Source organism: Ciconia boyciana, chromosome 5 (genome assembly GCF_034638445.1).
Source record: "Ciconia boyciana chromosome 5, ASM3463844v1, whole genome shotgun sequence".
In the NCBI taxonomy this organism is placed as follows: domain Eukaryota; kingdom Metazoa; phylum Chordata; class Aves; order Ciconiiformes; family Ciconiidae; genus Ciconia; species Ciconia boyciana.
Genome location: NC_132938.1, coordinates 80946310 through 80972719, shown reverse-complemented (window position 1 = coordinate 80972719; position 26410 = coordinate 80946310). Strand labels below are relative to the sequence as shown.

The window sequence follows — 26410 nt, the reverse complement described above, 5'->3', positions numbered from 1 at the left end:
CTAAATTAATTACATTTTTTCCTTAAATGCTTTTGTTTTCATCTGTCTTCTTAGACTTACTTAAATCATTATTTGTGAGACAGCTTTAGGATAACCATAAATATCCTTTTAGAAGACCAGATTTTGATTGATATGTTCATACAGAGAGCTTTTCATAGTCTGATCCACACAACCTTTTAGGTACTATCTGAGTTTTAGATACCTGATCTTCATAACAAGTCTCACTGGGTACCATTGGTGTTCTGGGCTCCTTTCCAGCAGGTGAAAAGACTGGTTGCCTCCAAGTAGAGGGCACAAAAAGTGAAAAAGGTGAATTGGGAGCTATGAAATTAGGAAAAAAACCCCAAAACGCTGTTGATAGTTTTGCGTGTCTCAAATGACACACTTTCTTGAGGTTTAGGTACTTTACGTGGCACTGTTGTCTCCTCCCTTTGTTCAAGTTTCTCTGCTCTGAATCATGCCCTGGTAAAGTCTCCAAGTCTTCTGCTTTAATAAAAAGAGTAGGGATCACCCTTTGTTTTTATTTACTAAAATGTAAGGAAAAAATGAAAAATGGTCGTTGCCTTTCTTCTAGTAGGTTATTGGTTGGAATACCTTCTTGGGGTGCATGCACAGAATCTTGTTGGGGAAAGAAATTAAATCCAGGTCTTCTGCACTCTGGGAGAACAGTCAATAGCAGAGCCTACATATAGAAGATGAGTGACTGGGTTATCTCTTTACCTTCCCAGGCTTTGCTTGGACAATTGCATTGAAGCAGTAGTCCAGACTCTTGCAGAACTTCAATATTAAAAATGGTCACCCAAATACTTTTAGAACCCTAAGCATCAGATGAATTTTACTAGGATGTTTTTGAAGATGTGACTTCTAGATATCTTCATATCGAAAACATGTATTTTATTATTTTATCATTATGTGAACAATTAGCATTCCCACAAGGATTTCTTCAGCAGAGCAGGTCAGGGTTTGTAACATTAGCTGGTTTTAGCTGTATGCTCTCTGTTGAAATACATTTTGCAGGTGTACTTCTACGCAAGATAACGATCCCTACTTATTGTCGAGTGCTAAAAGATTGATGAACATGCTCATCTCGAGCATCGAAACGTGGATTTGAAGTTGAATCTCTTGCTGCCACCTGCTGGTATAAATTCTTTTATAGGTACAGACTAGTAAGGGTTTCATTAATAGATGCGTTTTGGCAGCTGTGTCTTCAAAGTATCATGTTTTCAGCAGCGACATAGGTCAGAGTTGAAGGGGGAGGGGGGAATAAGGTCGTGAAGCATAGTAAATGGTTGCCAAAATTATACTTATGTTAAGCCAACAATCTTTCTCACCTCATAGAGGGGAAAGGATTCTTTTTGAGCTGCAGCCAAAACCAAAAGGACACGTGATAAAATTATGCTAGATATTATTATTGACTGGGATTTTCCAATGCCTTTATATAACTCCTACGTATCTTGCATGTAAGCAGAGAACATAAAAGAAACTTTTTATTTCAGCAGTTTGTCTTGTTTAATTCATAAGCATTACAACAATCCTGCCCTGTGCTTCATCCCATTCAAATAGCCAGTTTGTTCTTTAGTGGCTTTTTTTGTTGTTGTTGTTTGCTTTGTTTTGTTTTTTTAATATCTTTCCAGTTACAGATGAAATCTGGATCCCACTGAAGTTATTGGCAAATTGCCATTGACTTGATTGGGGTGGTGGTTGTTGCTTTGCCTGCAGCTTTTGCATAGGCAGAAATTATCTTCTAATTGATACCCACTTTTCACTGAGGCACCTAGGTGTCACTTGTTTTTATTCTTGCTTTTTGATGAAACAACAAAATGAAAAGTTCATGGGCAACAGATATCCTGTGAGATAATCCATGCCCTTGATATCAAGTGGCGAACAAATGAATTGGCTTGCCCAGGTTAGGCTGCGGGCGCTCCGAGCTCTCTGCTGGGAAAGAGCAGACGCGGCAGTGAGCGTCGTACCCAGTTCCTTCCCAGAGAACAGATGGTGTATCACCTTGCCTTGTTTACCCTCTCCATCACTTTCTGAATCACCATGTCACAGTTTCTGGATCTAGTTTAGTTGTAAAGAGAATCTTGTATTCCCTCCATAAGGTACAACACACATTTTGAGGTAAGGACGACGGCAGGCTGGATCAGTGGCTGATGTAACTTGAGAAACTGTCACTGAAACATGCATTAATTTATACCAGCAGAAAATATTGCCTAGCATTAGGACAGACTTTGAAGCAGGCTTTGATTTCCTGCTAGTATCCTGGCTAACTTTTTCAGAGGCAAGAAGTGGGATGAAAGTTTTCATTATTCTTGCTAGTGTAGGGCCAGAGGATCAGGGTGGAGGGATCTCTGAAGGCATCAGTTCTTACCAGTAGGGCTTTAAACATGAACTTAAACCAACATTTATGCAGCAAACTTTTTTGGGAAAAAAGAAATTTTAGTATAAATTTGAGGTGTAAATCTGTCATCCTACCTTACTCTTTTATAGTCTACTAATCGCTAATTTGTCAGTGGTTGGCTTCAAGCTTAGAAACATAAATGTATGTTTTGGTGGTCAGGTAGTTTAGTAACTGATTCTGAATTTTTCATTACAAGGTGAAAATGAAATGTAACAATGTTATTGTGAAGGATAAATCCAATGCTGGGTCAGAGACTGGTCTTTTGATTTTTTTTTTTTTTTTTTTTTTAATACTGAAAATACAGTAAGTGGGCATTACTGCTTTCTAGTGGAAGCTGCCATTGGCCAGGAGGAAGGGTTATCATTTGGGGCTTGGCAGGGCACAGGCTGCTGTGTTGTGGTTTCTGAGCAATGCTGAGTATGAGCTGAGCAATCAGCAACTGTGTGCAGAGCACAGTTAGAACAAGCTTGTGTCTGCTCGCAGAAGGCAGTGTAGACAGTCTTAGAGGGTATATAAAATGAGTAAGTTAGCACCGTTTCCTTATTTCTTAACCTCTTAGATGGGGAAGGGGAGGACTGTGAAGAGATGAAGGCTCTGCACTTTGATTTTAGCATGCTCTATGAGAAGGACAGGGTGGATTAATGTATTAAAGTGGTATGTAAAGGATATGCAATTGTCCTAGTATTATATAAATTTTACTGCCTTAGAGCAGCAAAGGAAATCAGCTGTCTGTACACTACCTTACACATTCAGCTTTCTTCAGGAGTTGGAGCACTCGTGATTTTTCTGATCTGAAAAAATCAACCATCTGTTTAAAAGAGACATTGTCACACACAACTGCCCAACACAATCAAGCCACATCTGTGCATTGTTCTGCAGCAAATCACTATCATTAAAGAAATTTCTTAATTCTTTGAAGTAAAGGCCATACCAGAATACTTATAAATTAAGTTTCTGTAATTTTAAGTTTGAATACACTAGGGAAAACCTTTGTATTTCTGGCTGGCATCTGGTTTAATTCAGGGCTAACACCTGCTAATCTACTACTGATGTGATTAAATTAAGTAGTTTATAAAATATCTTAAGGCAGTCTAATTAAGCCACTTCTATGTTCAGAGAAAAGTGGCTTTTTTTCCACAGCTGTGCCTCCCTTTTTATGTTAACTTTTGGGTTGTCCCAGCAATGAGAGAGAGCTGCAGCATCCTGCTGACTGCAGAAAGACTTGTAGCTATGGCATGTAAATGTTAGCCTTCCCCAGCCTCTGCATGGGGCCACATGGTTGAATATTGTCATTTCTGACACAGAGGAGGCATGCCAAAGGCACATTTTGCTTGGCATTCCTGAGATGTTCAACAGTGAAACGTCTAATTTCATTTTAAAAAGTATGTTTCTGGCATGGAAGCAAATAGTTTCTACGCTCTTCCTCAGTGTCTTGCAACAACAAGAAGGACAGTGGGAGACAATCCCAAATTTCTTTGGATCCTGCTTCCCAAAATTAAGCTTCTGATGTTTTGCAGAGGAATGTGTTTTCCTCGCAGGTAGTCAGAAGGTCTCTATATAAGCTTTTAAACTGTAGAGCACTTTCCGTTTCATAGCAGCATGGTTTGTATTTCTTTGGAATGACCATGTCTGACTGAAGAAGTAAACGTTCTGATGTCATGTCTCGTTTTTTCTTTGCCACTGTGCTTTGACACCCGTTGTGTGACAAATATGGAAAATAAGATTTATCTTGTTTCTGCATCATGATTCCAGAATTAATCTTTAGATTTCAACGGTGTTTATATGACTCTAGTGAAATAGGATCTTTTCTTGCATTATCTTGATGATTCATGCTTATTGTTGAAAAAACAGATGTAACTTAATGTTAAAACTGCAAATAGTTTCCAGACTGCAATTATAATGAATAGTTTGACCATTAATATCTTCCAAATTGAATTATGCTGTATATGAGGTCACTGGTAGTTGCTGCAACTAATATCTGCCCTTAACTGTCTGTCTGTTATTTTAACCTGCTCATTGTTGTGTCCAAAGACATAACTGATGTGACAAAACAAGGTTTATTATGCTTCAGCAACTATTATTAATTATTAGGGATATTATTTGCATTATAATAACATCCAGCTGTCTGTACTGAAAACTGGAAGCAGTTATAAAAGGCATTATACGCACAGGGAGAAAGTAGTAGCACTCCTTGCTTTTCTTCAGTGGTGCAATTATTAAAACTATACCTTATAACTATTTTTTTGAAGTATGGTATAGACGTTGGAGAGAAGCTTTGTCAGCTCTGTGGTTTTGAACCATGCTCGACCAGACACTCCTGTTAATGATCTGCCCAGGTGTCTTGCCAATGGACTTTAACTGACAGCAGTAAACGCTTCTGGCTGGATGTATGATTAATAATACTGTGAGCGCAGTGCTGAAACTAATTGCAATGGTTTTCTTCTGTCCAGCCGTGTGGACACTTGACTACTCCATCGCTGTGTTTGCAGCTGTTCAGGAAATAACCTCAAAGTCTGGAAGGAACCACGCAGTTCAGACCCAGGTTTTTGCAGTTCCCTTGATGGGAATGCATACTGTAACTTCTTTCCTAAAATAATTTTGGTCATTCTTTTGAATACACCTTAAAAGCTTATTATGCAATGCAAGCAAATACAAACAAAAAGATAGCCGCTAAATAAACTCCCTTGGTTCTCTTTAGCTCCATTTTTATTATTGCTGCTAATTATGAAGCACTTCAGGCAGGAAATTCCATGTATTTTAACTTAATGGCATATTTCAACCAGGTAGGCACATTTTGTTGAAAATATTCTGCTCACTAAATGAAATTTGTTCATTAAAAGAAATATGCAATTTGTTACAATTGGTAGCATTTCACACTTTGGAATGATGGCAATAACAGTATTCGCTTATAAAATTTCTGGTTTGTAGAAGGGTTTAAGGTATTTTTAGAAAGTAAAGACTCCAACTTAAATCTCACATTGAAAAAATACAGTAGGAATAAATTAAAGCTTTGTGGATTTTAATATTTTGTGATTTATTTTATGAGTATATTCTTACAAATGGAGCTGTGTCATAGAGCTGTGGATCCCACAGGAACAATTCATGAATTCCTGTCTCTAGGCCCATTTTTTTGTCCTCCTTTAAGATGAGAAGCAATGAGTAGCCTTACCCCCATATAATTAGTTTTCTATTTTTAAACAGAAACAATTACACTATTTTGCATTAACATTTCTGTTAATGAAAACAATTGGGAAAATAAACATCTGCTTTACTTAGAACACCTCAAAGTTCTGTAAAGTGTGCAAGGGGTTGTGAGTGAATACAAACACATAAAGGCCTTGTCAGGGTGATGCATTAGTGTGTTTGGAAGAAAGAAAACAGCTAGAAATTTGCTTAAATACTTCAATGAGTATATTCAGAAAGGTGGTATTTACACAAGGAATTCCATCTTCCAAAACGAGCCCCACTGATTTCCTGAATCTATTTTGGGTGAATAAGGTTTGTCTGATCAACTCTTAAGGGAAACTTTCACCAACAGATAGTAGAAAAAAAAAAAGAAATATAGTCCAATTTAAACAAAGAACTGAATATTTTAGAGACGTTCTCTTTCTAATTTTCACTGTGTGCCTTTTCTTTTTTAGTCTACTGCTTTGAAAGGCAAGGGCTCATGACTTTTATCCTTCCTAAAATAACTCAGGGCAGCAAACGAGCATAAAATATATCTTCCTGCATATGTGTGCACTCAGTCTCTAAGACCATTTTAGTACAGTTGCTAAAGGAATAATAAATTATTTAATTATCTGACACTAATTAGTGCTGCTTACAGAACCCTGTGAATAGCAGTCTGGTGACTCGAATGGTTTATTTACAGATAGTGTAATGTATTTTTCTTACGATGTTTCCAAATTTTGTTTGCCTGTTGCAGTATAACTGAAATATCAATGAAATAAAGTGAAAGATTGCTTGCATTGTCTGGAAGGCAATTGTCTAAGATCCATGTTTTTTTGAGAACTAGATATAACTTGGCTTTGAACTACAGGTTACCAGACTGCAAATTTAATGAGTAATCAAGAGGAATTATTATTTCATGCTTAATGTCCCTGCTAGGAATGTATTTAGAGTTCAATATTTTGTTTGAATGGCAGTGCTTGTCAAGAGAAAACAATTACTTAATTGCTATGCTGAGGCATTGCTCACTCAGGTTTTAAAGAAAAAAAGAAAAAAATCACCCAGAAGTAGGTATAGGTAGAAACTTGCATCTGGTTCTCTCGTTTTTAATCTGGAGCTCCGGAAGTGTAATTTCTGGCCTCCAAAGTGTATATAGACTTCAAAGGGATTTTTTAACTGTCAGCATCCTATAGAAGATAAAGGTATTGCAGATTAATTTATTAGGCAGCCCACAGGCTGACATCCCACCCAGCAGTTGGTCCTCTATGAACAAAAGTTAGAGAAGCCTCCTTTCCTACCTGAACTACAAATGATAAAAAGAAAGATAGTAGGGTAAAAATCACTGTTGTAGGCCTTTGCTGAAATGTGTGAGGACAAAGTTGTAGATAACATAATTCATCAATTTTGCTGTAGTTCTAGGAAGAAAACCTGACCTATGGCAGCCCTATCAGATGAAGTCCTTGACTTCTGTTTGCATAAACTCAAGAAGCTGTATTTAGAGTCATATTAGTATTTATAAGGTCTGAATGGTAAGGAAGGGATTAACATGAAGGGCTAATCCAATCAATAATTAAGGACAACTGGAAAGGAACATGCCCAGTTTAGAGCATGAAAGTGCTAGTAGACATGAGGGAGCAAAGGACTACCCAGAAGATGATGATAAAGAGCATCCAAGGCCTGGTGGAAACGAGGGTATCAATGACTTGGTAGGACCTATGAATTTCAGCAGTCTGTGACTTTGATCTGTGGATGTACTCTTAAGAAGTGATGAGAGCCTGAGTATGTGGGTTATTCTTCAAATAGATGACCTATTCATGGTTAGGAAAATAGAGCTGAGGCTGGCTGAGAAGGCAAAATATGATTCTAATAGAAGCTTACACTGCAATGGGAGCCAGGGGATCAATTTCTGCCTCAGTTGTATATGTCTCATAACCCTGGGTAAATCATTTAATGGAATTTATGGTGTACTGATCCAGACATGAAACAGATGTTTTACTTCCTGACTTCACAGAACGTTATAAAGATGGAAATATCTGATCAGTTAAGGATGGTATGGTGATAAGGGCTACATAAATTCTGGAGATAAAGATGTGCAGGGCGGGACTCGAGTTTTGCTGAATCCAAAATACTAGAACCTGAGAGGTTACAACAGTGATTTCATTTGGTGGTCATGAACTGCATACATCTCCAGACTATTTGAAGAGTAAATATTGAATGAACGGAAATGAGGAAATAAGCTATTTTGTGTATTAAAATATTATTAGTCTTAAGGAAGATATTAATCAAAAGTACTGATTTCTCAAGACGAGGGCATGTGGTGCTTGAATGCCCTTCACAGCCAGTGCCTAAGGGATGAAGCTCTTCTAGGTTTTCTAAACCACCATTCACAAAATAAGAGCCAGATCTATTACCAGATCTGATAATGGAATGAAAACAAAAAATCAATAATCTCACAGTCCTGACAGACGGATTCTCAGAGTACGTGATATATTTGCTATTGCAACACAACATATGGCTATACCTGGCACCATTTCCTCAAAGACATCCCATATGCTTGCAGTCTGTAAGTTGTTTGCAAAAAGCTTTACTGATTCATACCAAATATGTAATCAGATGAGAAAAATAATAAAGAAGTGATCTAAGTTTATTATAGGTTAGTTTTTTATGTCCGTGTACTGAATTGCATAAAATCAAAGTAACATTTTTCTAACCGATGAGAAAGCAATCATGCTAAGTACCTGGATGTCACAGCCAGGCAAATAACAAAATTAGTTATCTGTCAAATTTTACTTCAAAAATTGTGATGTTTGTTGGAAAAAGCATTAAGCACAAACAGACACTTTTTGTACGTTGAAAGGTATTTCTAGGGCATTATTCACAATTTTTTGAATCTCCCTTGGTGGATGTTTCTTGACAGTTTCTCTTCCTTATGAAGAGGCATATAGGAGGAATGGGTTCCTATTTTAACAGTCACTGCTAGAATCTGATGATAGTAACCTAGTCTTGGTCCCATAATATGGGAGAAAATACATTTGTGACAAGTTGAAAGGAGGGAAACAGCTCTGCCTACACTCCAGAAAATAATAAAAAAAGGTTAGAAATCTACTGGGCTTTTAGAACCAGCACAAGTCTAGAGGTAAGACCTTGACACAAATGCTCTTGTTTTCTCACAGGCACACCAAATTATTTTGGTCTCTTGAGATTCCAGTGGGATTGAAGTCAGGCTCCATGGTGAAACTTTGCAAGGGAATGCTCTCAGAAGCTCTGTCTTGGGGGTCTGCAGTGAATAGCTCTGCTACAGACAATTTGTAGGGTTTTATTGTATCACCGTGAACATACCATGCACTAAGGTGATACGTGATGGGGATAATTATAAAAAAGAGGATTTGGAAATTCTGGCCTTGAACATTTTCTTTCTGTGTGACAAATAAAAAAAAAAAGTTGTTTTGAAAACAAAATCATATTACTATTACATGAAAAATGACATATTAGCTCCTTAGTTAGCTTATTACCAGCAAGAGATCTCCTCTTCCTGTTGATGACAACCATAGCTTTTAAAAGAAATAATTTCTAAAACAAAACCCTCTTCTAAAAGTTTCCTTCCTTACTAATAATTTGTGATCCTGAGGATGATCAAGGCTTTTCCAGTACAAGATCAGACTCTGATAGGATTTGCAAGTTAGGGAAGTGTTGCCAAAGCAGTGCTTCTTGCAAGCAGAGAGCCTTTGGCCCCTGTGAGTGAGATTTTGGTTGCTGCAAGGTCCTCTGGAAGGGTCTGGCACGCAGTCCAGTTTCAACACCACTGCAGAGTCTGGCTTCCACTTACTATAGCTCATACGTTGCTGTAGCTTAGATATAGATATTAATTCAATTACATGAGCATCTTGGGAGCCCATTAGAGGCCTTTTTCTCCTCTGCTGACAGAATGAGAATGTTCTTTTGCTGGGTATGTAACATTTTTCAGGTTGCATGTATGCGGACTTTTAAATCACAGAAAAGATGCTATAGCAAATGTGCATCTATGTAATACTGAAGATTGCAAGGATAAGCAGAAAAGGTTTTAATCATGTTGCAAACCAAACAAACCAGAGGAGTCAAGGTTTTTCTTTCACTTACATGAGCTAAGTGATGCACAGACTGAGTCCATGCTAACATGGGGTATTTAAAATGTTCCTTCAAAAGTGAACATGTTGAATGGCTAACAGTGTAAAGATTCTAACAAAATGTTAATGGTAGCAAAATCATGGGCACACAAGAAAGAAATATTTGAACTCCTCAACGTGGGGAGAGGAATGTGTATTGCTGGTCTGGCATTAACTCTGAAGCTTAGGAAACCTGGGCTTTGATAGAGTTCTCAACAACTTAAAGCATAGTCTAAAATGTCTTTGTCTCAAGCCAGGACATAATAGTGTTTCTGCTCACATGTCTGTCCTTTCTGTTTGGAAGATTTCTGTTTAGAATTTGCATGTTCTTTTATTAGGGACCTGCTTTACTGGGCAGTAGGGAAATAAGTTTTGGGATTCATACGTGACCCGGGTGTGACTAGGTCAAAACTGAAAGGAATTAAAACAATGTATTACAAAATGAAATATGTGTTTTGGTATAAGGATAAAAGAAGTGAGTCATGATCAGAAAAGGTTATAAAGCCTATTCATTGTCAGCCCCAACATCAGCTGAAATAGGAAAATAAAGACGGATGTGTTTCCTTTAACCCAAATTTTGTTGAACCATAAACAGGGTTAGGTTAAATTGTAAGCAAGGGAGCACGAGCAAATAAATTTAGTTCATCTTTCTACATGCTTGAAATGTCATGGGAAAACCCAATATCCAAAAGAATTAGACACGTGAGCCTCAGCTGATGGTATCAGTGGAGGATGGGTATTCACAGTAGTTTTGGTCCTGAAGTTTCTAAAGCTGACCTCTGAACACCCAGGGATAGAGCAAAACATGAAGATGATCTGCTCAGAACCACTCAGAGTATGTTCTGCTTCAGCCTGTGAATACACACCCCTGGCAGCTGCCACAGTTGCACAGCACTTTGGCATATTTTTAATTTAACCGAGCTAACACTCATATTGATGTTCGTTCTTGTTCTTCATTGCCTTACAAATCCAATGGCTCCCTCTGCCTTAGAGGAAGTGTGCTTTGGGCCCAATGGAGTGATTATTTTTTTACCAGACCTTGAAATAAATCCTTTTCTAGTCTTTTCTATCCATTCTGTCACCTTTGGACATTTGGACAGTTACGTACTCAATTTTCTGTTTCCTGAGCTAGTCTCACTTTCTCTAATCTTGATTGTTCTTTGACTAAATGGACGACTTCTCTGTCTGCTGCATCATGAGCAGACTTTGCTGAAGCACCCCTACTGTTTCAGTTACAAGTTTCTCTAAAAGTTGTGATAATTCAGTTATGCTCCTATCCCAACATGCATGCTTTTTTACACAGAAAAACACATGTTCTTTACCATAGTCTCATTATTTTTAGGGGCTTCTAGCCGTAATTTTTGTAGTGGAATCTGACCATCTGTCTGGTGCTATTGTGAGTAAGAAGTGCAGTAACTTAGTGATGGATTCTGGCCCTAAAGTGAATAGAAAGGAATAAACAAGTCCTGGGTAAGGATGTGTGAAGTGCTTGTAAAGGCACTTTCAGTTGAAAAAGCAAATTATGTGCTTCAGAACAAGGGCAAGAGTTATTAGAAATGTGCAAATACTTTAGAAATGTGACTATGGATAATATGGATGTGTTTGAATAAAAATCTTCTCTTTTGAATAATAACTTCTTTTATGGAAGACAGCAAGTAGGCACAGCTGTTGTGCTGGTGTTCTTGCACTGAAGTTTTTTTGCAGACCAAGAAAATTATGTATCTGCATGACATGATTAGAATTGTATTCACAAAACATGACATCTGACCTTACAAAAAAGAAAATCAATGCAGAACAAGTCCCGATTAGATTTTTTTTTTTTTTTTTTTTTTGCCAGCATTGCACTTTTTAAACTAAAATGGATGTGCAAGGTGAAGCACAGTGTGTAAACTACAGGCTTATAGTTTTGCTCTGGGAGGATGAACAAAGAATTTGCAATTCATTTGATCTTGCAAAGTCACATTTTTACCACACCTCATGTAAATAGATTGTATTTATTTTGTTATTGCTTGGAAGAGAGTTTTGGCAAGTTAAATGGACTTGCCAAAGTCCACATTTTTAAAAGTTCATGGACTAGGCAGTAAATTTTTATTCTATTCCAAGGAAGACGACAGTTCACCCTTTCCCATTTACATACATAGGTGCTCTGCCTTTTGGAAGCAGAATGTGAATGACTTGTTACTGAATGACATTTAGTTTGCTTGTTTTCCCGTCCAAAACAAAAAGTAAATTATTTATTTGCGAATGTTCTTTCAGTTTGTTTTAAAGAACACGGCTTGTTCCAAAAAAGATATAAGTGATGCACATATTAAAAATTCAGAACTTCTCAGAAAATTTGTCTCGGGTGTTTCAGACCTGCTTAATGCTCCTAAACACATAATTTTTTTTACTAATTAAGTCCCTGGATGACTAAGTATTTGCCTCTGGGGGATGCTCAGGACCACTTTAATTTTAAGTAGCTTCTTCAGCTAATTTCTGCTGAGATCCAAAACTAGATGGTGCGTATTTTACCAGATCCATGAGCTGTTTTTGGGGCGCATCCCTACTGTACAGCTATCACAGAGCACGTAAGGTGTGCTCAGTGAACCAGCAGAGACTGTGAAGAAATGACATTATAATTGTAATAGCATTAATTGAAGAGTGAGGAAATATTGGAACTGCTCAGTTTAGCTAGCCACTGTCTACAACCAGTATCATTTCCTACATGATGATGTATAATTTCATGTTTGATAAATGTGCAGCCTTTCTAAATTCAGAGAATAGTTATAATTAGTATAGCAATTATAGCCTGGTGCATTTAACTCTTGTAAACAGCTTTACATGCCTATGCAGATGTGTAAGAGTGAAAAAATAGGAAAGTAAAATACAGGTATTTTGTGGAAGCAATGAAGTTTCACAAAATGTTCCTTTCAGCTTTTCCGGATGCTAGTAGTGAATGATGTAGCTTTACCTTTTCATCTAGAAATGAGCAAGAAAATGTGTAAAACCACCCATTCCTTGACTGTAATTGATATTTTGTAACCATGTACTGTAGAATAAGACTTTTTGGTACAGGAGTACTAATCGTTGTCAATCAGTAATACTAATCAGTAATGACTTTCCATAAATCTCACCAAGAGCAATCGTACCGCTCTAGCTTGGGACCTGTTATAAAAAATTGCCTGGGCTATCTAATCTCTGTGCTAGACAGAGCTGAAAATGCTGGCTCAAATTAGTTTGTGATAGAAGCAGATATCTCCATTTTGACATGCCTGAGCTTGGAAAGATCTCCTTTAGCAGAAAATTGGGTAAAAGCTTAGTATGTCTTAATCCCAAATTTGAGATTTCATTTAAAAGTTTATAAGGACAATTTCTATATTTATATTTAATTTTATCTAAAGCTGCAGGAACTCTCTTGCCAGGGGCTGAGCTTTACCCTTCTCCCTCCCTATTCTTCTGCTAAGGAGCATCTCAAACTTGACCGAAAAAAAAAGAGTCCAGGCTGGGCACTTTCCATTTATCTCCTGTGTTGCTTTTTGTGTTGGGTGAGGACCCTGAATGGAAAGGAGTCCATCAAGCCTTCTGCTGTGTATCAGTCTGTGCCACTCTGATTCTTCCAGCAGTATATGCTCATATGCTTTCTCCATACAATTTTTAAGTGATTGAAGTGACAAAGCTTTCACATTTTCCTTTGAGAAACTCTTTTATGCAGTTTTTCCTGATAGTGTGCTTAAATTTTTCTTTAACCCATCTTCATGCCATTGCTGTAGTGTATAACCCTTGTTTTCCTTGGCAATTTCTGTCTTGTTTTTCTCTTCATATGCTTCAAATCCCTCTGAACAGCATTATTATTCTCACTCTTTATTGTCTTTATTAATCCTGTGTATATTTCATTAGCTCCAATGTGGTATTTGTTTTTTCTTCCAGGCCAAACGGTATCTTTCTAGAACTGGGATGTTAAGAACAGTATGTGGAGAGGAAATCTACCTATTGGTGTCTCTGATATGAAATAATGACCCTATGTATACCCCTCAAAATTGAAAAATCATATGACATTGTGACTATTATTTTTTCTTCTTCAGAGCACTTTTAAAACACCTCCCTTTAAACATAGGCACGTTTGGGTTCCCATATAATGTCTGACTATATGGCTTCTCAAGGATGCTCCTGGAATTAAATTTTCCCCAGCTAGTGTAGGATGACTATAGATATGCTTATAACATCCATTTTATAGTTCCTATATAAAATCTCTTACTGCTCCTTGGCTTCTGTCTGTAGGGACCAAACTCTCCGAGGCTGCCTAATGCTGCATTGATACCTGTTCTGTCATTTCTAGAGCTGGGGCTTTTCTTTTCCCTGAGCTGTTTCGAGGAGGCATTTGTTCCGTGTAAATACGTCATTTGGATTTTTATTTTATTGGGACATCTTTTTTTTTTTTACTCATTTATGTTGATTTCTGTTTTGTAACTCCTCTATCAGCCTCATAGTTACATCGAGGCCATCTCTGAATATCCATTTGTAGTTTTAGCATAGGACTTTTAAAAGGGTGAGTGCTGAAGATCTGATTAACAAGATTTATCTTCTCAGTTGGCTCTTCCAGTAACTTTGAGAGCTATATATCTTTTGGGGAGGGTAGGATAAGGGAAGAAATAAGCTAGAGGGCATATTTTCTCATCAGGCTCTATTTTTGTAACATTAGTTTTAAAACCTACACTTTCTAAAACTTCCAGGGAGTGATAATTTGAAAGAATATTATATTCATCTGAGATGAAATGGTTCTGCTTTCACTTGTCTGTTAGTTTAAAATCTGTCTCAATTGGCTTTTTTTGGTGTACAGAGAGCTTTGGCAACACCAGCACTCTCAAGCAGCACCACAGAGTTCAGTAATTCCAAACTGCAATTTGATGCAAAAATCAAACTTAATAAAAGTTCAAATGCACTTACCAAAGCTACATCCTAGAGAAAGAGCAAACCATTGTACACTACCCTAATTTAAATGTCTTACAGTAATTAGTTATTGATGCATCTTCTGAATCTCAAATAAACTGAAATATTTTAGTTTTACCTCTTTTTTAATGCTTTCTAAGCAACATGTTGCAATTTGACTTCAGATTAAATTGTAAAAACCAACTTTAATCTAGTTTTGAGCACCTTTTTTCCAAGATTGAGCTACCTGTTTAATTTTATTTTCTCCAGACAAAGGCATTATTAAATTTTTTTTTTTTTTTTCCTTCTCAAGACCTAATACTGACTTTTACTGAGCCTTGGGGAAAAAAAAATACAGTATGTTAAAATCTTAAGAATGAAAATTTATGATAGTTTATGTTTATTTCCTGTTCTGTATTCAGTAAGTATCCTTTTCCACATTCTGGCTTCCTAACCTTTTTTCTGAGTCTTCTAAGAAAATTTTGGGGCCTCTTCAGTGTTAACACAACTAAAGATCTACCTACCTTTATAAAGTGCCTTCAAGCATTTGTCTTCCGTTTGCTAGAATTCCATCTTATAATCAAAGGTTTAATATCACTGTATTGTAACTGGAGCTGGTTGAGAACTTTGTAACTAGTTGATAGAAGGGGTTTTTTATGTGTTTGTTCCTGTTGAAACTGTTAATTGAAACTTGTTGATATAAATACTTTTCATGACAGCTGGAAAAGCAGGGGAGCTACTTTCCCTGCACGTGCATACACACGGCTTGATTACCTGTAATTCACATCTGTATCAGTCTTTCACTTCAGGTGACTACTTAAAACTGGATTATTTAAAGGAGCATGTTTACTATACAAGTGGCAGTCCATTTCTGCCCGATTATTTTCAAAACATCAATGAAAATTCAAGAATATTTAAAATATAAAGTATATCGCCATCAAATGTTTGAGCTTTAATAGTATAACTTCATTGGCTTCCAAAATTAATATTTTAAACATTTTAAGATATTAAATTCAGTCTGGGGAGAGAAATTGTATAGAAATTAATCTATATAATATCTCAAAGTCTGCTACAGATAAATTTTATCTTTCAAAAACTCCTATTTACTGAAAAAGCAATGTTATGGATGTTCCTTTGTCAGCCTTGAGTACATGGAGATTATTGAGGCATGCACTAGGAAATAGGTTATGTCTATATTCTAGAATAGAATGAACATTAAAAAATTAAATTGATAGAAATTATATTTCCACATTAAGGATTACATTATTGCAATTTTTTATTTTGTCTTGGGATCATAAGGACATGGATAGTACAAAGATACTTCCAGTAACTGGGTACTACCTATTTTTATTTCAAATGGCACCAAAAGAAAGATGTATTGAAATTCTTAAAATTATAAGTGTAATTTTTAAATAATAGGTTGGAACTTGATAGCTGAATTACCTTATTTACAGAAAATAAGCAAACTCTCTTTAAAGGAAAAAAATGCATGATTTGTTAGAAGAAATGTTTTCTTAAAATATCCCTTACTCTAGGGAATGCTCCTCATGCCTCTGTCACAGTTCAGTCCAAGTGATCCCCTTATTTTTACCAGGCTCTCCCATGACACTGTTGAGTGTCCATAATTCCAGCCTGCTCTGCAGGGATGGAGCTTTCCTCATCTCCTCATCACAGGAGGTTCCCTCTGAACAGCAGAAACCACTTTTTTACTGTGATGGTGACTGAGTGCTGGCACAGGTTGCCCAGGGAGGTGGTGGAGTCTCCCTCCTTGGAGATGTTAAAAAATTGCCTGGACATGGTCCTGGGTAACTGGCTTTAAGTAGCCCTGCTTGAGCAGGGGGGTTGGACAAGGTGACCTCCAGAGGTCCCTTCCAACCTCAACCATTCTGTGATCTCTCTTGAGAACAGTTTTACTTTGTATTGTTTTAACTGGACCAATAAGGAAAAATTAGAAGTCACTTTGTTGTCCTGTGGTTTAGGTATCCAATAGGACTTTGCTGTAAGTCTGTCTTTTAGGCATCATCATCTATGTGCCTGATCACTTATTCTCCTGTTGGCCTGTGATTTCAACATTGCTGCTTTGCCTTGAGGCCCACAGTTAAGCAGTCAGGTAATTTGTATCACCACAGACCTCTGCTAAGACCGATATGTCATCTGCGTAATAGCTAACCACATTTTGGAGATTTAATTAAAATAAACTGTTTTATACCAGCTAGATAGACTAGTTGTTCCACCCAGCTAATTAAAACAGTTAATATAGGAAAGAGGAAATAAGACATTATTCCTTGCCTGCTCCTCCTTAAATTTTCTACCAAAATAAGCTTGCTTCAGCTAATGTCACCTATATAATACAGCACAGCTATTACTATTTCTCTTTTCTAAATCAAAACTATTTACTAGGCTTAAATGTCAGTGGTTGCTAGTTTCAGAAAAAATAATGTTTCCCTATTAACTAAGGTAATGGACATTTTCTCTTTGCTGACATTATGATAGCAAGATTGATTCATGTCACACCAAGAGAGAAACCCTAAACGTAAGCAATTAACAATGGATTTCAGGGCCCTGCTCTGTGAGCAGTGTTAAAAGTATAAATGAACAATTGCAAAAGGGAAACCTAATCTAATATACCTGGTGGATTAGTGCCTCAGGCCTACCGTGAATTTTCAGAGCAATACAATCATGGGTTTTATGACCCTGCACTTCATAACAAGATTAGAAATAGACTATTTGTTACTGTCCAGAAATTGAGAAAGGTTGGCAAGATCAGTGTGCAGTTAACCTCATATATTTAAGAACCTGACCTATGGGAAGCATTGCTTTTTTGACAGAAGAATCTAAATTTGAAGATGACAGAAGAATCTAAATTTCAAATCTAGATTTGAAGAAGGTCTAAATTTGATTTATACGTAGTTTATTTATTGAGAAGCTACAGTTACTGAGAAAGTATTATTGTTAACATGTGTAGTGATACAATGGCAGTGTTGCTGTAGGCTTCGTTTTCTGAACCTGTAATAGGGAAAAATTTGTAGATAGAGATATAATCTTTTATTAGGTAAGCTGACAAGGCTGGAGGCAAGCTTTGGGGTTCAGGGCCTTCCATCTGGTTTAACAGTAAGCAACTAAGCAATACAAACTAATAGTAGATAGTGCATTTTAAATTAATTATGCTAAACAGACTACCTGAAAGAAAAGAGTTTCTGGACTCTATGGATCTAAGGTAGCAAATAGCTATGAGTTCAACAAAAGGGAGATGGGGTATGACGCAGTCATTTGAATAAATATGCAAGCATGCAGTTATCAAGGACTAGCAATCATGAAAAAAGATTGCATGTTTTGTTGAGGATAAGGTGAAAATGGCTGATGGTTAACCATTATGTAGCCTAACAATACCTTTTAAAGCTATACAATATTTTCTTTTTATAGGTTTCTCCCTCCTGGCAGGTAAAAGGGAATTATCTAAATTTTTTTTCATTTATGTCTCCTAGCAGCTTCCTTATCTGTCCTACGGACTTGCTTTTGAATTCTGCTAAATCTCTTAAACTCTGAAATCTTTTACCTCTGATGAAATCTGTTTTGCTGGCTGTTTAGGGAAATGGTTTTAGCTACCGTCCTCTCATAACTCCTGACTTCAAATACTATCTGCTCTTCTGCTTCCTGAGAGCAATGGCTGTCCTATGGCTAACATCAAAGAGCTAATACCAAGAGAATGAGAGCCAATTCTAAAGACTCCACAAAGCTGAGAAGCACAAAATGCCTTACTTATACCAGGAGGAGATGACCCCCAAAAAAAGAGGAGGGAAGGGGGGAAGTATCTGATGCACGGGAGGTGAAGGCATCCCATTGTCCTGTGTCAGGTGGGACGTGCTGCTAGACACAGAGCTGTCCTGCCAGACCTGAGGCCAGCAGTCCTCACCAGCTTACTTTACCCAGCCGTTGCACAGGCTGACTACTCAACACTTTCTTGCCAAGAAACATGCTGCTCACGTTAGGTAGAGCAGTAGGGAAGAGGCATCTGAATTGCAAACAAGACAGTTGTAAAGTTTGCTTCCCTCCTATAGACTTTGGTTTTGTTTCCCCCCCCACCACCACCTCCTGCTATGATGTGGTTTAAAAGAGGCAAACGCTGTTAAGCAGGAAAGGACTATACTCTTCTGCCTCCTCAAAGAGCTGAAAATACTGCTAACTATGCACAAGCATGCTTCATTATCCCAAATAAAGATGGAGGTGTCCTATTGCACGGTTGAGATTCATGTAGAAAGAAACAGGGAGTTCATAGACGTTGAGGAGCAATGAAGGAAAAATCCGACGTAGGCCCTGTTAGCTTTATTGCAGAAGAGAGAAATCACATTTTGGGAGTAAATACTGTCTACCCAGGATCTGTAGTTATAATTCAATTAGTATTTCATGTTGGTCGTTTCTCTGCTCAGTGTAACAGGACTTTCCTTTAGTGCGTGTGTGTGTTTGATATGTGTGCGTGATTAAGCAGGGTGGTGTCTTTGGATGTTCTAAAACTTTACCTAAGAATTGGTTAAGCTTAGTCCTCCCATGTTAGCTGGCTGTTCAAGTCAAAATGCTCTGGATTTCCTGAGTTGGTGTGTGTTTGAAGCTTCAGCTGGGATTTCTAAGACTGCTTACTCCCGCATGTTTTTCAGGCAGTGTAACGGAGAGCTTAAGATATGGAGAGGAGAGAGGATAATTGCACACCCGCACGCACATAAAAGGTACAAATATTGAGTTGTCTCGTTTTTGTAAACTGCTTTGCAAACTTGTAATGATTTCTTGAGTACAATAAGTAAACAGACCTTGGTGAAAACAGTAGGCATAGGTTTTTCTACAAAATATTTTCATACAAATACCTAGGAAACTGGTGAGTAGTTTGCACAATGCTCTGAGGTATGCAGATGCTTTTACTACTTAAAAGCTTGAAGTTGATAATTAAACATGAGGCAAATATGGTCTAATATTTCAAGATAGTCACTGGATTATCCTTTTATCTTTGTGTGCCACGTGGTTGCTTCAGCTCAATCAGAATGTATTCATGCTGTCTGCAAGAAATATACTCCTCTCCATCTTTCTGAGAAAGCGTGAGGGAGCAATCGTATCTGGAAAAAGTAAGGAGCTGGGGATATGTAGAGATTGGTGTGTGCTATAAAGTGGAGCATCCTCAAATCTGCAAATAATGTTATGACTACGAAGTACAGGAAAAGGCTTAGGTTTAAACATGAAAATAACCATATATATTATGACAGTTCATACACCGTGGTGGTCGTAACAAACATTTTTCTTGATAGCTGTGAAACATTATCCCCATGGAAAAATAGCATATTCAGCTCAGTGGGAAATATGCCTTAATAAAACTAAAACATAAATGTGTCTTATTACACACTTTACCAGGTACATCATTTTCACTCTGATTCTGAAGCCACAAGATTACTAGATCAAACAGTTTGTTAAAGGCAGAAATACTGTCTGTTCTTAAAAGCTAATATGAATATTGAAGTGTTAAAATTGCATGTACTGGGGTTAGGCTAATGTGAATTGACTTAGTGATGTTCTTTTAAGGGTTCATACATAAATAATTGATTTTTTTACTTAAGAATAGGCATCCTTTAAAATAAAAAAACCAATAGAGAGTTCCAGTTGTGAAAGAGTTTACTAGCAAAGACAACCCAAAACGGTCTGTCTGCGCCTTTATTCTCACTTCTCTTAAGAGCTGCGGACAATAGCAGGGAGGGGAATTTAATCAAATAAATTAAAAAAGAAATGAACAAGGTTTATAAATATGAAGCTCCACAGAAAGATATTGCAATAGTGGCTTGCAAAAGCAGGCAGAAGTTGTTGAGTACAAAGAGCTGTCAGCACCCTTTATAAAATAAGTGCAAGAGAGAGAGAAAAGGGTAGCTGGTGGTTAAGGCTCTTGCCAGGATGCTCTGTTTTGATTCAGGAGGAACAAGAAGCTGAAATACCTCTCCCACATCTCAAACAGTTACTTATATCATCAGACTGTCTGCTCTTTGATGCCACCTCTTGCTTTTGCTGTGTCCTTTCCACAGAAATGGCTCCCTGGACATATCAAGAAAGGGTTTCCTACTTTTTTGAGATGTCACTGAGACTGGAATATTCTTGTGGAGATGCTCTATTTTCAGTGGAGCAGGATTTTGTTCATCAGTTGTTAGTCCAGACAGATTGTGCATATGTTGTCAGATGACAGGGTATTCACTAAACCTGAAGCCATGCATTTTACAATTTCCCTTTTATTTTGAATGTTCAGAGAGACTCGGAGAAGTTCGACAGGGGAGGGAATTTGATTGCTGGCTTTGAGTACTGCTGAACTTTTTCAGCCTTTGTACATCAGTCAGTAGGGATAGTTCCCTTCGAGGCCCTCCGTGTACATCAAGTTTGTAAGCTTAAGATGCTTGGGCAGTTCTTTCTCCCAGGAACTAATGAAGGACTTGAGTGGTAGAAGAATTTTTTCTTTGTTGCTGCATTTTCTTAATCTTGGTTTCACTTCTGGAGGCATCCTCAGCAATGTCAGGTAAACAGAAGTAAGCCACTGCTGATTGTCATGTTTTAACTGGAATAACTAAATCAGTTCCCTTTTTAAATTATTCATTTTTAATGCATTACATTTACTACATTTTAATACATTAAAATGTTGTTAGTTCAACTAGGGGGATGGATTTTCTGAGAATAGAGACCAGTAACATAGCAGCTATCGCATACGGGAGTAGCACTAACTGTGCAAAATACCCAACATAAATTTTGTTTCAATAACGCCAGTCCAAACCATCACTCCCGGTGTTGTTATGAGGTAGAGCAGAGTTGGCACAAGAAAACAGGTGAAGGAGGCTACTGCTTAACATGATGTGTTTCCAAATGGTATAACCTAGTTTCTTCTATGCCTCACCCTCTGCTGATGCCCCCGCAGCAGTGAGGGTTGCTGTTGGGCTTGAGGACAACTTCCACCATGGGGGAAGCTGGCCCCATCTCCTGCTCTTCCTTTAAGCTCACGAGAAAAGGAGGAGGAGAAGGGAAGGGAAATGGCTTCTTCGTTGGAGTTAAGAAAAATGGTGTTTCCAGATTGAGAAATGGAGTGTGAGTTGGGGCTAGGGTGTCCTGTGCACCACATGTGTGGAGGAGCAGGAGGACACTAAAATGGAGGAGAGAACACAGAAATTATAAATGTTGTGAGTGAAATGGATGATTGAGGTGTTTGAATAAAACTTACTACATGTCTTTGGAGTAGTCTGAAATGTTGCTGTGGCTGTGGTACGTCCATTTAAAAAACTGTTTATTCTTGATATCAGGTGCGATATATGCTTATCCATTCATAGGCAGAGCTGGATTATGACCCTGCTCCAATGCAAATAATCATATGAACATTAACGGAAATACTAAAACTCCTAAAAATATCATGTATTGCAATACTATACTGGATGAGAGCCTGGCACTTTGTTATTTCTAGTATTATACAAGGTCCATGTTCAAGGTTTGTTGATGAGCAGAATTAATTTAGCTCTCGCATTCCTGGTCTTCCCTTCTCACTGAGACATGACATGTCCCCCAGGCACATTCCCCTTGGAGCTCTCGGTACACAGTCTGGGACTGTCTGAAGCCTCTTTCTGAACTCACTTGAATAAAAACTGTATACAAAAATTGTTGGAATAAGAAAACAGTTGTATGATCAACAGAATATCAAGTAGCGCTCAGATTGGAATATGAAAATCTTTCTGGGTTCTCTTTGTGTACACTATGGAAAGGACAAACCTGTGTTGTTTATATATTTTTAGCAAGTTTGTTCTAAGGTCTTTGTTTTTCCATAGAAAATATCCAATAGTTTTATCCGTTTGTTTCTGCTGTCAGTTCAAGAAATAAATAGTTGATACTATGGAAGAAATGTTTTGGGTTTTTTTTTCCTTTTTTAAAAAGGCATTGACATTGTAGTCAAAATGGCTTAGATATAAGTACCTTAAATATTTAGGTACAAAAGTTGATAATGTAATTGTAAAATCTTTCAATATAGATAACAATTTCTGGAAAGGTGTCGAATAGAGCTTCACTCTTCTTTGTGACTTCTTTTTAATGGCTCAGAGAGGTCACTTAACTGTTAATAAAAGTTTATTTATTATGTATAGTTTATTATTTAATGATTTGTATTAGGTGGCTTACCAAACCCTCACAATTCCAAGAATACTGATCATTTCTTCCTCCCTTAGTCAATACAAGTTGCATCAAGTCTCACAGGCATATTTGAGTGACAGAACCTCTCTTAGCTAAAGCAAAATTGCCTAGGAGACATAGAAAGTAAAATGATACAAAGACTGAAAGGAAAATCTGTCAGAAGAGTTCTTGCTTCTTCTTGCACACGGGGGATTTCAATCACATTAGTGTGACCTGTGACGTTCTGAGGCTCCGTGTTTCAGTGGAGAATTAGTGAATTCCAGACCCACGTTCAAGCGTGATACGATGCCTTGATTTCAAAGATGTTCCTGATAGCTGGGAGGATGCAATTATTGGTATAACTATGCCTTGAAGGCCTGATTAAAATCAGACTTTCAGTATGTCTGGCACTTACAAAAACAAAAAAACCACCAAACCCCAACTCCGTAGCAGCAAACTACAAAGATAAGTCAAAAGATGGAAAAGAGGAGCTGAAGTAAAGGGGAGATGAAAGAAGTGTAGTGCTCTAAATGCTGGGGTTTCTGGCTGGGCTGCCTTCTCCCGTGCTGCCCTGCTCCCAGCCTTCAGCTACCTACCCAGCTGCCTCTTCTTCCTACAGGAACGATTCACTTTGTCTGTAGCAGGTTTGAAGTGCTTCATTTCATACTACAGAGTTTTTCAAGGTGTATAGACACTAGTTGCTGATAATTTTGAATTGCCAGCTGTAGTCTTTAGTTGGATGAAAGTGGGAAGCAGCTACCTGGAGGTGAGGAGTACAGCTTGATGTTTCTCAGGGCAGCCTAGAGGGCAGGGATAGAGATGTGTTACTTAAATCCTGGTCTTAAATTTTGGCATATTTCTAAAGTACATTCATCAGACAGATGAACGTAACTGAGATACCTTATGTGTTTGTTTTGTGATTGCAGAGACATTTCTGCACATGCTAGCTGAAGACGTTTGACTAATGAACACAGGCCAACTTTTGCTTCCCTTTTACCCAAGACGTAAATGCTGTTGGTATAGTACATCTTCAGGGCAAGGATTTTTAAACTACAATGTTCGTAGAAGGTATATTGTGATTTTTGTTACATGAAGTAACTTTGCTGTCGGACTCTCCTTTGGTCTCTTTTTTCCTGGTGAAACATGTCAGTGAATTTTCCCAGACTTTAAACTCCACCACTGCATCTTTCATTACAAATAGGTTCTGCTGTATTTGACCTGAATCAGCAGTTTGTTGGTCTTTGTTTTTTCTTTTTATTTTAAAAGGGAAAGGGTGACACTGCACAATGAAGAAATTATAAAAAGTAAGAGTTTTAAGTTTCTTTTCAAAAGGAATAGTGGAATAGGGGTAATTTTTCCCTAGTGCTCACATCTACCATTCCCTCGACAGCATCTTACAAATGGGTTTTATCTGCAGGATAGGCTCTGTTTTGTCTCTAGCCAATGCTGCCCTACTGCCTTGTCTGTTCTCTTACATGTTGTGCAAGTCTGAATCCTTTTTTTGAATTTGAGTGTGTTTCTGTGGTACATCAGAGACAGGCCCAGACTTTTAAAGCAGTTGGGTGGAAAGCTGGATGAAGAAATGATTAGAAGACATCCTGGTTTTAGGCTCGAACATGTGTATCTTTGGCTGGCAGCGAAAGATGAAAGTGCTTGCCCTGGAAGGATGCTGGGTTTAGCTAGGTTCACACAGTTCTTTCATTAAAATACATATCAGTGTCTGAATCTCAGGCTATATTCCTTTACTTTCCTTGCTCTTTCTCCCCACCACGTTTTGTCAAAAAATAAACCCAGTCCTTTTGCTAATAATAAACCCCACTAGGATTTGCAATTTAATTTCATATGCAACACACACTCATCTGTTCTTCGCAGGTTGGGAAAAGCTTCTCTCGCCCACCTCCCCACACCTCCCCAAAATCTGGTTACAACCCACTTTATGCTCTATCCCTATATGAATTACTTGGATTTTGTCACAATGGATGTTTACAGCTTGTTAATGAGCTATTAATATTCTGCATCTAAGAATAAAGCAGAAACAAAAGTGGTGATATAATAACTAATTCCTTAAATCTGAAATAACTGAAAAAGGAATATTTTTTTTTTTAATCACTGAGAACGTGAATTGCAAAAGCTACAGAGTGCTTCAGCAGTTTCAGGCTAGTTTTTGTGTGGAGCAGGCACTTAAGTGTGGTTCCTCCCTTTTTATTTGTTTTAGTCATTACACGTAAATGTACACGGAAGTACATATATGTAACTGTGACTGAGTTACAATGATCCACTTGGTCTGTAAAAGCACAGTATGTTTTAAACCTATATAAACTATGAATTTGGCTGGTGGATTGGATGACTTGAAATCATCCAGGAAATAAGTTTGTACTCTGAGACTGAGTGTTTTAAAGATTTTTTTTCAACCTTCCCCCCTGCTTTCTCAGGAGTAAACGCGTCGTTTTTTAAAAGCATGTTAATTTACCAGTGGCAATCCAGATATGTGAATGGTGACAATATGCATGTGAATCATACAGGAAAACTTGTTTATAGGAGATCAGCATTGCACACCATTTAGTTCTATGACTCAATTTAAAAACTCCCTGAAAGTAAAGAATACCCAGCCACTGCATCCCTCTGATGAAAATTAAAACGTGAAAGGATTTGGACTGAGTCACTTAACAAGTAAATAGATGGTAAATTAATTCGGTTCAAATGCATTACCTTAAAAAAGGACACCCTCATCAGCTTCATAGGTTGTGTTCTTCCAGCAGCGGTAGGTGATGCTGTATTCAGAAATAGGTGATGTGGGAAAGGAAGAGGGCAGGAATGTACTGATCAAAGACAGAAGCAGATCTGGCATTACTTCATAGAATTATAGAATACCAGGTTGGAAGGGACCTCAAGGATCATTGGGTCCAATCTTTCTTGGCAAAAGCACAGTCCAGACAAGATGGCCCAGCACCCTGTCCAGCTAAATCTTAAAAGTGTCCAATGTTGGGGAATCCACCACTTCCCTGGGATTCTTGATTAATGATTTCCCTGGTGTTTAGCGATTGTATTGCCACGTCAGTGCTTTCCTAATCAGAAAATCAAAGTACAAAGTGATGAACATAGATGATGCCTTGAGCACTGCTATTGGTAACCTTGAAAGTATGATTTAGAATATTATACACAAATCTAAGAAGCTGTGGCCAATCAAAATCTTTAATCTGTCTGATATGAAAAATATAGGTCTATATACTTGCTATACCAAAATAAATGTCTTCTAATCCCAAAGCCAGTATGACATTTGAAACAGCGACAGGAAGGAAACTTAAATTTTCCCCAAAATAAGTGACCTTGACCTTGAAAGAATTTTTTTTTTAATCAAAGCTGACCAATATTATAAGCCTCCTAAAAATTAGTTTTGCACGTCATGGAGAAAGTGTTGGTTCCTCAGTGTTCTACGTTACTTTTGCCTCTTTTTTTTTTTGGTATATTTTTAAGAGAAGATACAGCTTGTTTCTTATTCTTGTAGGGGGAGATTTCTTGTATGTTGGGCACATGAAATTATATCTTGGGAAGCTAAGAAATAAATTAAAGTGGATTGCAAAGCTCATCAGCTATCAATTAAAAAACAAATAAAAACAAACCCGCAGAATGCCAA

General features: G+C 37.6%; 1 protein-coding gene across 1 annotated transcript in view; it reads left to right on the top strand.

The window, feature by feature from the left end:
- The window catches only part of LOC140651599 (uncharacterized), a 268878-nt gene that overhangs the window by 177060 nt on the left and 65408 nt on the right, over positions 1-26410 (top strand). Inside the window, exon 4 of the mRNA XM_072861238.1 lies at positions 19269-19337. Coding sequence (XP_072717339.1) covers positions 19269-19337 — 69 coding nt within the window. The remainder of the gene's footprint in view (positions 1-19268; positions 19338-26410) is intronic.